Genomic DNA, 16106 nt, shown 5'->3' with positions numbered 1-16106 from the left:
TGATTATATTAGCCTAGACTAAGGGCTTTATCTCAGGGAAACTAATCTTGCATCTGAAATACGATGTCATAAAATAAGATCAGCTCTTTATATATATATATATATATGTATTTAGCAATTTTTTTACTGCGATTCCCTGATTAAATTGATATGTGTTAAGTATTTGACTACGCTTTTAGGATTTTGACTTACAAATGTGATGCGATTAAAATGTACTATTATGTATTAAACATTTTTGTATTAATACATTTACTATAGTGTTGTGTATACGAACATTAGTTTTTTGAGTAAAATATAGGTCAGACTTTTTTCTGTTGTTTAGTTAGAAGCCTCAAAGAAACATTGAAGGATTAAATGTTTCATAAATTCACTTTCTTCAAACTTCTGTATAATAGTGGTGTAAAACTTTCGAGTAGTTGTTTTATACAACTTAAACCTACTTTCTATAAGAATTGAAGTTTATTGTTGAGACTGATAACATTATTTTTTATATTTATGTGCCTTATCTGTATAAAAATACAATAAATTGTTATGAATGATTCTATTCAATTCTTAACTTATTAAAGGCGTGTATATTTTAGTTGTTAACTTATTAAGCCAAATCCTAAGGTGCTAGGAAACAAAGTTCGACCAAGAAGAATATTATTATTTAAGACGTCATCCTCAAATACTTATATGTTGGTGTTTGTTCTTAAATTGTTTACCTAATAAACTCAATTGTTATGTCGATTAATTATCAGACACTGTTCACTTAAATTATACAAAATTTTAATTGCTTTTAAATAAAAATAAAAAAAAACGAAAATGTCTTACAAAAACTTTCACTCAGTAAAATGTATAAGCATTGTTAATTTAAAAGACTTTTAAGAAGTTAGGTGTACCAGGCGAAGCTATAATAAACGTTGACCGTCGAAGGACTTTTTTAGCATGTCAATTAATACTTGAACCTTGCGCAATGTCAATTGAATTCCAATTTGCACGTTGTAAACGTAGCGCCCGAAATGTTACTTGAAAAAGCGTTTCTTTCAATTATGGCAGCTTTTGACAAACAAACGTCACAGCGAGTAGAGGGAGCCCAATCAAGTAAAACCAGGTATGTCAGAATTATAGACAAATGCATTTGTTTGCGAAATATTTATTAATGGGCTTATCTGCGTATTCTGCGGACAGGGAAACGTGTACTTTAACCAGATTGCAGGATTAAGTATGGACAAGCGTTTCAGAGTTCTCATGGGATAAATTTGTGTTTATGTTGAATCGCATAGCTGTCGTTGGTCAGTAAACTAAAACACTGCAAGGAAACTATTCAGCGTCATGGAATACGCTCGAAATCTTCTCCTTACGAATATTTTTGTCCAGTTCTGGGATATCTCATCGGGCTTACACACATATGTATTCTTTAAATGCATGTTTCGTAACAAGTTTGATTAGTGCGATAATCGCCAATCGCATTTAAGACAGGATGTTTATAAAACTAAGACCTTATTCTTATTTATTTAATAAATCATTCTAAAAGAACGACGAAACAATGAACGAAAAAGAAACAATTAATAAAAGTAGTTACCTATTATATTTAAATTAAAATGACGCCCAAAAATAATTATTAAAGGATACATGCATAATCAATCACTGTAAGGCTGATTTCAACATTTCGTGACTAAGATACGACTGGTATTCTTTTATAAAAATACCGTTACGTATTAATCTTGGTATCCGAGTCTGAAATAAATAATGAGGTGAATGAAAATCGTCGTGTATTGGGACTATCGTTTTTAAAAGCGGTTTTAAGTAAATAGGTTTCACATACAGTTTGATTTTAAAAAAATATTTGTAATAGCAGGCTCTATAATGATTGCTCGGTGCTATTTCACTGAACAATCCAATTAACCCGGAGATAATGAGTTTGTATGAAACCGATCTTAATTGTTTTTATAGTCTTCAGTTTAATAGTGAGCGTACTGAAAAAAAAATAAACGATAATTTTATCGCGTTAACTCCAAACATAATGATTTACTATTTTATCAAACTAGAAGTATTTCGCTCACGTTGCATAAGGCACATAGCTAAACTGACTTCGGTCTACATATTTACACTTGAAGTTACGTAGAAGTACGAGATCCGCTTCCGAACGCGCTTTTGTTACGTTAAACGTATGTATATAACACTGTTTGCGTTTACAGGAAGATCTGATGTCTTATTTGAGAATTAGGATTATATAATTGTAATTTATGTGTATTTATTCATACTATAGTGTTAGTTCATTTGTCCAGTGAATCTTCGTCCACGATTGAGAGTTCAAATCGAGAAACAATTAGTGAATTTTTAGTGCCCGACGTTGATGGAAAAGTGAGAAATCCTTTGAGAGTCGGATATAATTCTGTCAATCTACACTTGTCAAGATTTCTCAATATCATATTTTATAAATTAAATAAATTATTCTAACCTAACGGATTTTGATTAATAAAATGTTATAATATAGTTTTATGGTACATTTGTAATTATTTCTTGATCAATTCTGGCTATAACAATAAAGTGTTTTGATGTATATTGCTTAATAAAATTACTAATCAATCCGCTCTATTATTAATTTTCCTTATTTATGACATTCTTACTTACATAAACTAACAAATAAAAAAATATATAAAAAAATATATCTAGTTTATATTTTGTTTATATTGTTAATTATTAAATTATATCATCGCGAAGTCAGCGTCAGTCACCTGTTTAAGGATATAATGACTGAGTGAAATATTCAAGTGGAAGTATAAGGTTTAATTTTAAAAGTGTATTGTAATAAACATTAGTATAATGCAGCGCTTCAGCGCTTCACGGAGATAAAGAGACAACGTTAAGTCCCCACTTATCGGTGTAAGGAAAAGAAAAGTCACAGTGAAATAAGCGTTTTGCTGATTATCGTGTACGTTTAATTGACATCGTTTAGACGGAGGCAAATTAAATGAACTGTTGAGTCATATACATAAATCACGATACAATTTGATTACAAGCAAGGAATAATTAAAATATCTCGCGACACTAACGTCTACGAGTGGTGACGACCATTTACCATCAGTACGCTTTCCACTACCACTTATTCTTAAAAAATTAATAAGAATAATATCAGAGATTGATTTTATGATATTTATTGGAATGTAAATAGTCGGTCTCGAAAACATATTCTCACATTCCTTTATATTCTTCGTTCACCAATTGAGTTTTAGTTTTGAACAGTTTTCATTTCCGTATATGATTCTCTAATAGTGCCATCAACGGACAATACGTGGCGTGGACCTTATATCCGGTAATGGCGTACAATAACAATAACGAGCAATGCAAGTTTGTATACAACTAAAAGATAACATCATAAAAAACTTCGTTAAGTTTCGAAATATCCACTTAAAAAGGGATAGTTAGTATTTCAAAATTCAATTTACGGCAGCGCTCTAAAATTGCATCCAGAGTCTGACTAGGTAAATAATAACTACTAGCGAAAAATCAACCGGCTAGCAATTATTCGTATTGTTGTGTTCCGTCGTGTGGGGTTCCAAAGGGAGAATCACTGCTGTATAATTACAGCATTCAGAGATATAAATGTTTTAGAATAAACAAGAATGATAGTTATTTGTATACAGCCTTTTAAAAATTGTTTTAGTTTATTAGACATGTGTACTCGTAGTCTAAATTCGTTGTGTTTTAAGCATGCTAGTCTGGGTATCTCCCACAGTTTTATTAGAAACATAATATTCCAAAAAATAACATCGGTTTTATAGTGTAAAATATGTGAGTAAATAAATATGTATTCGCACGTATCCAAACGTTTTCATCGTAGTTGGATATAAATATATTTGATATTCGCGCGTTATGGTGTAAAATATAATCGCATTCATAGCAATTTCAAATCACCGAAACCACCCCGCGCGTCAGAATACCTGCGAATGGGGTGAATATTAGTATCCCTTCGTTTTGTTGAAATTGATTCGGACTCGACGGTCCGTGAATATTCTACCAACCCTCGCAATGACATTGTATATCGACGGATATGTGCTACCGCGTTTTTTTTTTATCTTATTCAATGACGAATTCGACGTTTTCGTACCATTTTTTTCCTGTGGATACTAAATTAATGGCTTTTTCTTTTTTTCTTCTCTGCATTCTTTAGCGTCCGTGTCATTTCGAGCTCACTTTTTAATTATATATGATTTGAATTTTTATGGCTTCATTACGTGCTTAATTGAATTTGTAGTGAAATAGTCATAAATAAAAAAGTGACGTTGGGGGTTTCGTAAAGAGATATTTTTCATATATAATTCGAATTCGGGGCAACGTGCAGATGAGGAGAGCGGTCACCGCAATTTTATCGATCGACATTTCCAAAGTCAGGGTTAGAAATGTCGTGCGCTGACGATTTGACACGGAACGTAAAATTTACGATTTTTTATACCATTTTGTGTTTCTATTTTTATACTTGCAACACTTTTTGATAGAAAAACACGCGATGATCGGTCGGAGATATGTTTTATAATTGTTACTCGTTATTTAAAACAATAGATTCTAATAACGTTTCTCTATCATAAAATATACCAACTTATTCAAAAATAAAATAAAACATAAAAAGTAGCTTTTTACATATTTTATTGAAAATAAACAATAATAGCCAATTGACAATCTCGAGGAAAATATCGTATATATTTTGAGGTGATCTTGTTGTTATTGGAATATATTATATTTTAACGTAAAAGCGATTTTCCTGCGGTTGAAGAGTGGCGTCTTCAAGTGCTCATTATGCTTGACAGGATTTCAGCGAAAAAGACTTTTATCTATGATAACAAGTTATTATCAAAATGCGCTGTAATATTATATATTAAATTTCAAAAATATTAATTAGCTACAGATTGACAAAATTTTAGAAGATTAATTTACTTTCAAGCTGCGTACCGGTTTTTAATTTAAGTTTAATATAATTTAATAAAACTTCATTAATAATTTTTTCACTAATTAAATTGCATATATATTGAGTTTAAAGTTAAATCGAGGCATTAAAATATAAGGAGAAAATAGTGTTTATTTTGTTGACTATTTACAGCAATTATAATGACAAATATCAAACCGACCGTTCTTCATAATATTGAGCACTAACAATGAATTATAAATGTCGATCAAAATTTGTAAAACATGTTGTTATTTAATTAACCAAAGACTTATAGCTTTATTGCAATGATATGGATCTTTATTGTTCCATTGAAAAATGTACAAAATGGCAATAGAATTCTTAATTTTTTTTAAATACGTATATTTAAAATCACAATAAATTAAAGTTTTCAAGGAAAGAAGGAATTTTTACCTTTTCATAGCGAGAAAACTCACGAAATCCGTATTTAACCGTCGTCGCAAGCTGACAGCCTAAATGATTACTCAACTTTTTATTGGAGTTTGGACATCATTTCACGTACCACAACACTTTTTACGTGCAATAAAAAGTTTTTCGTACGACGGACGTTTATTTTATCGTACATACATATATTTAGCCGCAAACATATATTGTAATATTAAATATTGAATCGGTAAATGAATATCATGGTGAAATAAAACTAGTTTTAACGGATTTAAATCGCGTATATTAATTATTTTTATCATCCCGGCGTTTTGAGCACTTTACAGCGTTCGTGGTCACGGGTAGACTACCCGATAGTCGCGAAAATCTAAGACAACATTATGAATAACATGGTTTTATATTTTAGCTTATAAGAAAAAATAGGATGTTTTTTTCTTACATTGTATGTGATATAAATTACCCACAATACACCACTAACAGAAACAGCCCGTCTAGCGATCATCCTCCTGCCCTTATCCCAAATCTCCTTGGGGTCGGCTCAGCATATCTCCTTCCACACTTCTCAGTCAGACGTCATTTCACAAGTAACATTATTTCTAACCATATCGTCTTCTAACAATCCATCCATCGTTTGGTCGTCCTCTACTTCTATAGCCATCCAAATTCTCAAGACCTTCTATGCAATATGGTCCTCATTCCTCTGCATGATCTGTCCATACGATGACATAACATGACATACATTTTTACCTCCGATACACCATCCAAAAGCCAGTTACATAACCATTAACAGCAACACCCTGTGAGATATTCCAGGTATCACATAACACAATGTATTGACGATTTAAGAAGCAAATTTTGTCCAAGCCCATTGTCTATAGTTAATAATCATTAATTACCACTATAGCCTCTAAAATAATCATAAAAATATAATGTAATGAAACCATTGCGAGCGTTATATATTTATCGAAGAACATGAGCTGCAATTTAGACATCCCTCTTAAATAATACGATACCAATAACTATTTCTATTGGACATGTGAAATAACTTTATACATCGTGTTGTCTTTTCGAATTTTATTTAAGAACTGCGCCATCATCCTTTGTAAAACTAGTATGATATTGTTTCGTTGTCTCGCAATTCAACACCATATAAAATATGTTTTAAAACATTTCATACGTTGAAAGATATTCTTGTTATATTATTGTCTCACGCTGGTTTGGAGTAGAGAGTTTCTTTACACGATGGTCACGTTTTCCTTTGTAAATATGGATTCGTAGATTTCTAAGTAAATCTGCAGCTGAAACGAAGTAATCCTAGAAAACATTGCGTGGGTGTCGGTTGCGATTGTATTTATCGTAATTTTATGATATAAATATTTTCAAATAGCGACACGCCCCGGCTTCGCACCGGTGCAATACTGATACTAAATATACTGCAGAATGTCATTCATAGACAATACAAACAGATACATTACTTTGATAGATCTTGTAAAATTAGAAACTTGTAAAATCATCAGTGTTTATTTACTATATTCTCCATGTACCATATACAAAAATTTAATCTTGAATCACTCTATCTATTAAGAAAACTGCATTAGAATCCGTCGCGTAATTTTAAAGATCTAAGCAAACATAGGAACAGACTTTGTTTTATACTATGTAATGAAGCTTTACGCACTATTATTCAATCAACATTTGACATTTGAAATATAATGAATTTGTTGCTGGGTTTGTGTAGAGGATAATGAAAGTCACTAAAAAGTTCACGAATATGTAACTTTACTAACTGATTACTTTATATTAAATAAAACTATATATTTATATAAACTTTATATTTAAATATACCTATGTGGATGTACGGCTCGAATTAATGAACTATGATTTTAACTACGATAGATATAACATAATATAAGACGAATTAAATAAAATGAAGTCAATCTAAGGGTAATTGATATCAAAATGTTGATTAAAACAACATTCAACGTACCTTTGTGCAGATCAGATAATTATAAGTGAATTAATTGTTAGTCGTTAATGACTATTATTCAGATCATAATGTATAAATGGGTTAGCAGATGAGGAAATAATTCTTCAATTCACCTATTATCAATAAATCATTCCGCTGCTAATGTTAAGAATCGTCATAATTGATGATAAAAGACACGACCGGTATGGGATAAATGAATAATAATATCCGAAACATGGCATTGTTTATTAACATTTATATTATCATCAATCATCATCATCAACAGCCTGTAAATTTCCCAGCAGTGGGAAATGACTACCTCTCTCCCTTTGAGGAGAAGGTTTTTGATAATATTCTACTACGTTGTTCCAATGTGGAAATCTGGAATCTACATGTGTCAGAATTCTACTCTATGAAATTATACACGTGTAGGTTTCCTCACGATGTTTCCCTTCACCGGCGAGTACTAGATGAATTATAAAAACAAATTAAGCAATAATTATTAATATAGAATATTCAGTGGGGCTTGACTGGATTTGAACCCGCAATCATCGGTTAAGATGCACGCGTTCTAACGACTGGTCCATCTCAGCTCAACATTTATATATAATTTATTATAGCCATGACCCCACTAGAATATCATATATATCTTCTTTATAGTGTGGGCGTCTGCACAACACAAAAACAGAATTATTTATTAACATCGGGAATCGAACACGTGGCCATTAGCAGAGCAATAAGTTCCAGTAATAATTGAGCTAAGGAAACAACCATAACCTATTTCATTCGAAGAAGAAACGAAAATAAACAAACCTTTAATTTACGCATTGCGATTTTCTTAATTCAGCTCAGCTATATTGTGAACAACTAATAGTTGATTAATATATCTTTATTTACTATAAATATTTTTTTAACTTATATACACTTTAATATTACTAATTTTTCCCGCAAATCCACAATGAATATAAATTACTTAAGCGCTCGGACCAATGATTCGTCAATTCTATGTTAAATGTTGTTTATTTGGCTTAGTACTTTTGTGGTAGAGATAGACCAATCATAATAGTTTGCAAACAAAAAATCAAATAATAAACTTTGACCGTCTCATAATTTTAAAAGTGTTAATAATCCATAATACAAATGTATATAATGGTTTTTATTTCAATATGTAGTTCACAATTATTATAATATATTTTACCATGATTTATAAAACGATAAGAAACTATATTTTATACTAAAAATTTGTAACTAACCAATAACGTTTAAAAAATTCAATTTCAATTTTTGTTAAAATTTAATAGACTCGAAACTTCGGAGCGATAAATAAAATATAACTACTAGATTCTAACATGTGACTGTTGAAACTTTGATTAAAAAAATGATTTCTCGATTAAAATTGATTGTGTTGCTTTTTGAATTGAAATTACGATTTTCTAAAAACGCAAGCGTTTAATAATTTATAAATATATCACAAAGATACAAATCGCTTCTCAGTTAAAGATTAAGTCATCGCGGTTAGTGTCAAGAACTAGGCAACATGTGAAACAATTTAGGGGAAATATTGAAGTGTAAATAAATACATTTTCTTCATAATCTAATTGGTACCGCAATCTGTCACAATAACTTTGGGTGCTTTTAGTTACATGATAGAATAAGACACGCGTGCATTTCAGTCGATAATTACAGTTCAAGCCTAGTTAAGCACTACTCAATTCTTATGTGCTTAATTTTTGTTTATTATTGATTCCGTTCTTAGAGATGAAGGAACACATCTAAACATTCTTACAGAAGGAGCATGTCCAGTGGACTATGTATAATTTAAAAATGGAAAATTTATAATTTCATAATAATATTGGAAAGTTTTCGAGACAAGAATTTAGTTTTAAGCCATCCAGGGTTTTGCAATTAGATTTTACTGTGTGTAGTCTTATTACATAATTAAGTCAAAAACAAAAAATCAGTTTCAAAAAACAATGTATTATTATTAAATTTCACGACAATTTGCCATTAATAAGTCACATCTGCGATAGAACCAAGACTAACAGTTGACTGATGTCGTCAGGAACAATTTGAGAACATCTAAAAGGGTTTATAAACCGTGAAATTTCTCAACTAGCAGCCAGGGGAAACGATGGCAATATATCCTTTTAATCTGTCTTGAAGCGGAGTTATATTGAAAAAAATCACAATCCACGCCGCCGCTGGGAAAACATTTTTTATCTCAACCAATACAATCCCGCTGTGGAATAAACTTTGTCTGAAATACGAACATGTGAAGGCTTTTTTTGAACCATTTTGGTTATTTCTTTTCTGGTATAGTTCACGCGGAATAATATAGTTTAATACTACTTCGTTTGTAATAAATGACGAAATTTAATTCGCTTTACTTGGACGCTTTATATAAATAATGAATAAAGATATCAGATAGAAATTAATTTTGACATAAATTTAAATTAACTTTTATTATTTTCATACTGATAGCTTAATAATTATTTTTTAATTTCTATTTCAGAGAGCTAAAGCGAGAGTAAAATTCTGTAATAAGAGTCTCCTTCGCGTTAGATTTACGCAGTCATTTGTTTTTTTGTCAATATACCAAAATTTTAGTTTAAAATTGGAACCAAAACAATTGAAAGTTAAGAGTTTTGATTATGATGACGCTACTCGTAACATTTTATGAGATAGTCTTGTGTTCTGCGGGTATAGAGTGGCGTGTACCGAGTGTTCCGTGTTTATTGTACACAATAAGCAATGACAACATTGCTTTTGTAAAAGTTGTATCCGTACTTTATACAGCTAAATTGAAACAATATATCGGACATACTATATCTTTCATATCTCATGGAATTTCAGTAAATTGGTCTAATTGAATCTTCAATTAAAATTCAGTAATTTTAATAAGATCCCGTTAACGATCTAATAAGAAATATGATTTAATATAACGTGGCAAAATGTCTGAAATACTATACAATTAAACATATAAATTAATTTATTGTAATGATTTAATCTGCGAATGTATTAAACGATATTGCTTCGGGTCCGACTCAATTGATATATAACACCGTTTATATAATTTACCGTTTTGCCTGTTACAGTATGCAAATCATGTTGTAAGCGTTTATTCAAATGTAATAGCTAGGATTGTAATATTTCGACTATATAACGCACTGTTTTTAAATATAATTTGAATTTCTTGAACAGTTTAATTTTTTCGTTTGAGCAATTAATCAAATCAAAATAAACTTGATTCAAGTAGGCTTTTACAAGCACTTTTGAACCGTCATTTTACAATTAAGTGAAGCTACCACCGCTTCGGAAAGTAGATTCTACCGAGAAGAACCGGCAAGAAACTCAATAGTTACTCATTTTTAACATTTAAAAAACACAAAGACATGTTAGTTAAATACAATTATTTAAATTAATATATCCTGCTTGGAAGACAACAAGTATTAACTCCACGCTTTTTTATCATCTATAAAATCTTGTATCGAATAATAGGGTTTTTCCACCAATGTATGTTTTACAAACGATTTGTATTTACGAAACGACAAAGATAATAATGTCTGCGGAATTTTATTTATTATAGACTCTTATTCGAATATAAACAATGTGTGAACGCACTCAACACGACATCTTAAAAACAATAGGTATAATTTTATCTTCAAAGAGAAATCTATTTGAAAAAAACACATACGAAGTCAGGATGATCAGCTAGTTAGCTAGGATAAAATACGTACATATATTGTAATGTATGCTAGTTGTCAAATTGTTTTTATTTTTCAATAATTTGTTTATCTTTCTATAATGAAATTTTAATTACGTATAAATATTAAATATGCGAACTATATTTAATCGAGGATAAAATTAGTAAATACACAAGTTTTTAAAGTCGACTTAGGGCAATATAGACGTTCGTAAATGAGATGTTTTCATAAGGCGTTATAAATGAAATTATAAAAATATCCTTCCGTGAAACGAATAATCTCGTGTACCCTCCGTCAAAAATCCTTTTGTTATGTGAGTTATTTTTCAGAGAGTTTGAATTCGGTAGACAAAGCGAGTAGCATATTTCAGAACCTAATCTCGTTTTAGTTCGCGAAGGCTTAGGCAACTTTTTTTTCTGTTGAACGCGTTAATTCCACTTGATAAATGACATTCGGACCAACAGTTTTTAGCAGCAATTACATTCCTTTAATACTTAATAGGGTAATCTGTTCAATAAAATTTAATGTTCGGATTAATTGCAGTATTTTTAACGAAAAATTCGAATTTTCTTTAAAAAAAAAAATAAACTGATGGACAATTTGAAGGATTGATAAATATTGATACAAAAAAATCAGAGAACTGGACAGTTAGAATTTTGAATGATATAATCTTCAAATTGTATTGGTAGTAGTTACAAGAAAGAATACAGAAGAATTGATAACCTCCTCCTTTTTGAAGTCGGTTGAAAAACAGATACTGTGCTTAAGAGTTCCATTACTTACAAAACAAAATTTAAATAGGAATTTTCACTATATAATATATTTTAAAAAATGAAGTTACTCATACAAAAAAAAAATATATACAAATTTAGATAAACTACTTTTCAGCAAGCTAGTCAGGTTAACAACTTACAAACAACAATAGATTTCGATCAAACACAAAACCTTTAGTGGGTTTGTGAGGCCAAGTTTAATAAAGTAGGGTAGAGTAAAACTTGCTACGTCATTTACATTACTAATCTTTTTTAAGTTCAATCAAATCTTATGAAGAGCTTAGAATTGGAAACTATATATGCCAATTATGTTACATCGAGAACAATCTAATTAATAAAACCAGTGACAACATTAAAAAGTAAATAAACCAAGAACTTTCCTAATTTCCTTAAGGTCTCTTAAAACATTCATATTACTGATTTTATGATATTTGATTTTAATATGTATTATTTAATAATAATGTAAATGAATCTAAAATATCATAAATTATCTCTTATTATAACTACTCTGTAATTAGCCGTCAGCGAAAGCTTCAAACATAAAGTGTTAATCAGAATTATTAAACAAACTTGATTTAAATCAACTTCTGTTAATAAATTAAACATCAAAAGTAAAATAGCTAAATGTTAACAATAAGCCGAACTCATTTTAAATGTTTTTTTACTATACTAATTAATTAGCGACCAACACTTCATTCAAGTTATTTTAATATGAAGCATAGAAAGTTTTTGAAAAGAATCTGTAAAAAATAAAAAAGCTATGCGTTTACTTCGATTTAAGCATTTTTATGATTTATTAACTTTCTTTTTTTTGTTTCAGGAATACCAGAAAAATTGTGCTGAAAGTATGGATATGTATATATATTATGCTGATGATGACTTGCGATGGAGCCGACATCTCCTGCCCAAGCGAATGTACCTGCCAAACTACTTTCGGCCAAGAGGAAGAGAATTCACTGCGTGTAGAATGTATGAGAGGTGACATGAAATCCATCCCCGTCGACTTCTTAGATCACAAAGCCGAAATCGTAATTATCTCCGCTCCAGTTGGGCGACCGAATTATCTCACAATTGGACCGATTTTCACCCAACCGACGCCTTTTGTCAATCTACGTGAACTTCACATTGTAAATTCAAACGTACCTTCCATTGGACAGTACTCTTTTTGGGGCCTACAAAATTTGAGACTAGTAAATCTTACACATAATAATCTTACTAGTATCGGGGCTGACAATTTCCGTGGCCTCATAAACCTCACGGAGCTGCATCTCGACTTCAACAATATTGAACAAATGCCAAGTGAGACATTTCGACATTTGACCGCTTTGAAGATTCTTAACCTGGCGCACAATCAAATTTCTGCTTTAGTACCGAGATTATTTCGCATGTTAGCAAAACTCTTCTTTTTGGATTTGAGTTATAATCCCTTGGCCGACTTGAATCCAGAAGTTTTCAAGGATATACAACATTTACGAATTTTTAAATGCCGTCGTTGCTTATTGCGAAGAGTAAACACACAAATTTATCATCTGGTACCGCATTTGGACGAACTAGACTTAGGTGAAAATCAATTTAAATATTTGACATCTGATGAGTTTATAAGTCTAAAAAAACTAAAAATGCTTAAATTAGATGGTAATCAGCTTTCAGTGATTGTCGACAATATGTTTGGAAGGAATCGGGAATTACGGACGCTTTCATTGGCACGCAACCGTCTCGCCCTGCTGGCGCCCGCTGCACTCACTAATTTAACATCTCTAGTGCATCTGGATATAAGCCACAACAAAATTGATAGGTTCCACTTGCAAACGTTCGCCCCTGTTGTTGATTCCTTGAAAACCATAAACTTCAGTGGAAATAACTTACCACTTAACGAAATCGCCATTGTGCTACAAATATTACCAGAAATACATGAAGTCGGACTGGCAAATTTATCATTAACCGACATACCACTGAATTTTTTCACATACAATGAACATTTAATAGGTTTGGATATATCGTGGAATAAAATATCTACATTTCCGTATAAACTACTTACAAAGACAAAATTTTTACAACGACTTGACATATCAAGGAACAGACTTCATACCCTAAATGAACAAGACCTACAGAGATTAGAGGCTATCGCGAACGTTGACTTATCGAGGAATCACTGGCGATGCGACCAATGTTCAGCAGATACTATGTTGGTGTATATGACAACGACTGTTCTTAATGTGACGATTCGCCAATTGAAATGTCATTCACCTCTACGACTTCATGGCGTATCTTTTGGCGATCTAACACTCGATGGCTTAGAGCTTTGTTCGACGACACATGAAGCTCAAATGAGTGTAATTGCTGGATTAATGTTACTGTGCGTAGCGGTACTCGCAGCGGTAACAACAGCGCTCTGTTGTTCTCGACGCCGTGCAGCACAATATTACACAAACGAGGAGAAGCGTCGTGGACACGAGCATGAACATCCTGAAGAGCTTTTAGGGCGAACAGATTTGGGTAGTGTTGCTACTATCCATGCGCCAGTGCATTTGGTGACCAAGGGTAGCTAACATCGCGCTCCCACTCCGCCCGTGCCCAGGCGCGCTCGCCGAGTGCCTACTCCCTCAATTCAATCAGACTCAGCTCCACTCCAATCCGCTCCACTACGGTACCTTTCTACGAATTTGTCACGCGTACCAAAAGACATTATATGATACGAAGATGATTTAGTGTAAAAACAAATGGACTTCAATGATTATTATTATTAATATTATGATAAGAATTAATTATAACTTATTGTTCGAAAATTATTTAGGCATAGACTTCTAAATTACTGAGAAATATTTTTCTACACTTAGAATTTTATATATTATGTATAATATTATATAATCACCTGAAACAAAAGTACAGGACACTTGTATTTATGAGCGTAGTCGTTCAGGATTTACGAATTTCGGTAGTTTTGCTTCGTAATAAATTAAATATTATAACATTTATTTAAAATATATTTTTTCAAACTAACACTAACAAGTCGACTATTATCAGCAATGTCATTACTATTATTCTATCGTTAAAAGTATCAAAAATAAAATGAAAAAAAAAAAACATACCAATTCTTATTTAAAAGGGTTTTTAAGTTAAATTTATACATTATTTACTACTATTATAAGAAAAGAAACACAATTATAAATGATTTTACAGAGGACTGACAGAAAATTATAAGATACTTTTCTTGCATACCATGTAGATTACAGACTTGCATCGGTTTGGGTCCTTTTCCTCTAGTAATGAAGTCAATATAGAATTTTCATTATTTGAGAAGTTGTAAATATATAGAAGTATTTATTTACGACGGTGCGCCCCTCCATGTTTGACTATCATTATCAGCATGCATTAATATGAGTGACATTCATGCTTACGGTATGTCTTAGTGTCCGTGAGAAGATTAGGAGTACAGACAGGAAAAAAATACAAATTAGAATTTTTTTGGTAATCTTATTTTTTACAAAATTAATTTATTTAACGCGATGCGGGGTTCTGTTGCGCGCCTACGAATGACTAGATCGAAGTATAATTATCTCTCTTTTCATTACTTACTCTATCTAGAACTTTATGAACAACCTCATATTTACGATTTATATATTTTATCAAATCTAATTATTTTCATAAATTCGAATAAAATGGATAAAATCTACATGGGTGCTTGGTTAATTAGGGTAAGTTTAATTAAAAAATATATTTGTACCAACGTAGCTATTCTTAATAATTGATGAATTAAAAAAAAATAACGAGACGAGCTTCGGATAACTGTTTCAGTACAGAAAACATTTTAACGAATATCATTCTTATTTAAAGTATAGGCCTAGATGATAAATAAAAAAAAAATAAGTTCCACGTATTTAATTCTTATAGTTTTGAATGGATTGACCATCTCGGTCACAATTTCATTGTTATTTATAATATATTTGCGAAATTCTTATTACGGAGATAATTGTCTTGAGATTCGAGTTTTTATTCTTCATGTACATATATTGGGATATTAAATTGAATCGGTAAAAACATTTATATAAATTTCGATGAATTTTAAAATATAATTGAAAAAATATCGATACATATTGTAAAAATATAGCTGTAGGATTTACGTTTACAAATTATAATTCATTAAATCTATCAGCCAAGCGCCAGCAACATTTTAAACTACGTGCGTCATTTAATAAATATATTTATATTGAATATATTTATATTGATAACAGTTGAATGTTATTTAAAACTTGTTCGCATATTTTTTACACACTTTCATTTTCGTCTACATTATTATTATTCATACTTCTCATTGCAAAAACATTTAAATAAAT

The 16106-nt window shown here is 30.9% G+C and overlaps 1 protein-coding gene across 2 annotated transcripts in view; it reads left to right on the top strand.

The window, feature by feature from the left end:
- LOC124542856 (leucine-rich repeat transmembrane neuronal protein 2-like) overlaps positions 1-14866 on the top strand; it is a 65101-nt gene extending 50235 nt beyond the window's left edge. For both annotated transcript variants that reach the window (XM_047120743.1, XM_047120742.1), the window contains exon 2: positions 12593-14866. In XM_047120743.1, the coding sequence (XP_046976699.1) occupies positions 12593-14321 (1729 nt within the window). In that variant the 3' untranslated portion in view covers positions 14322-14866. The remainder of the gene's footprint in view (positions 1-12592) is intronic.
- The last annotated feature ends 1240 nt before the right edge of the window (positions 14867-16106 follow it).

This window comes from Vanessa cardui, chromosome Z (genome assembly GCF_905220365.1).
Source record: "Vanessa cardui chromosome Z, ilVanCard2.1, whole genome shotgun sequence".
Classification (NCBI taxonomy): Eukaryota; Metazoa; Arthropoda; class Insecta; order Lepidoptera; family Nymphalidae; genus Vanessa; species Vanessa cardui.
Note: the sequence above shows the minus strand (reverse complement) of the source record. Positions and strands in the feature narration are given on the sequence as shown.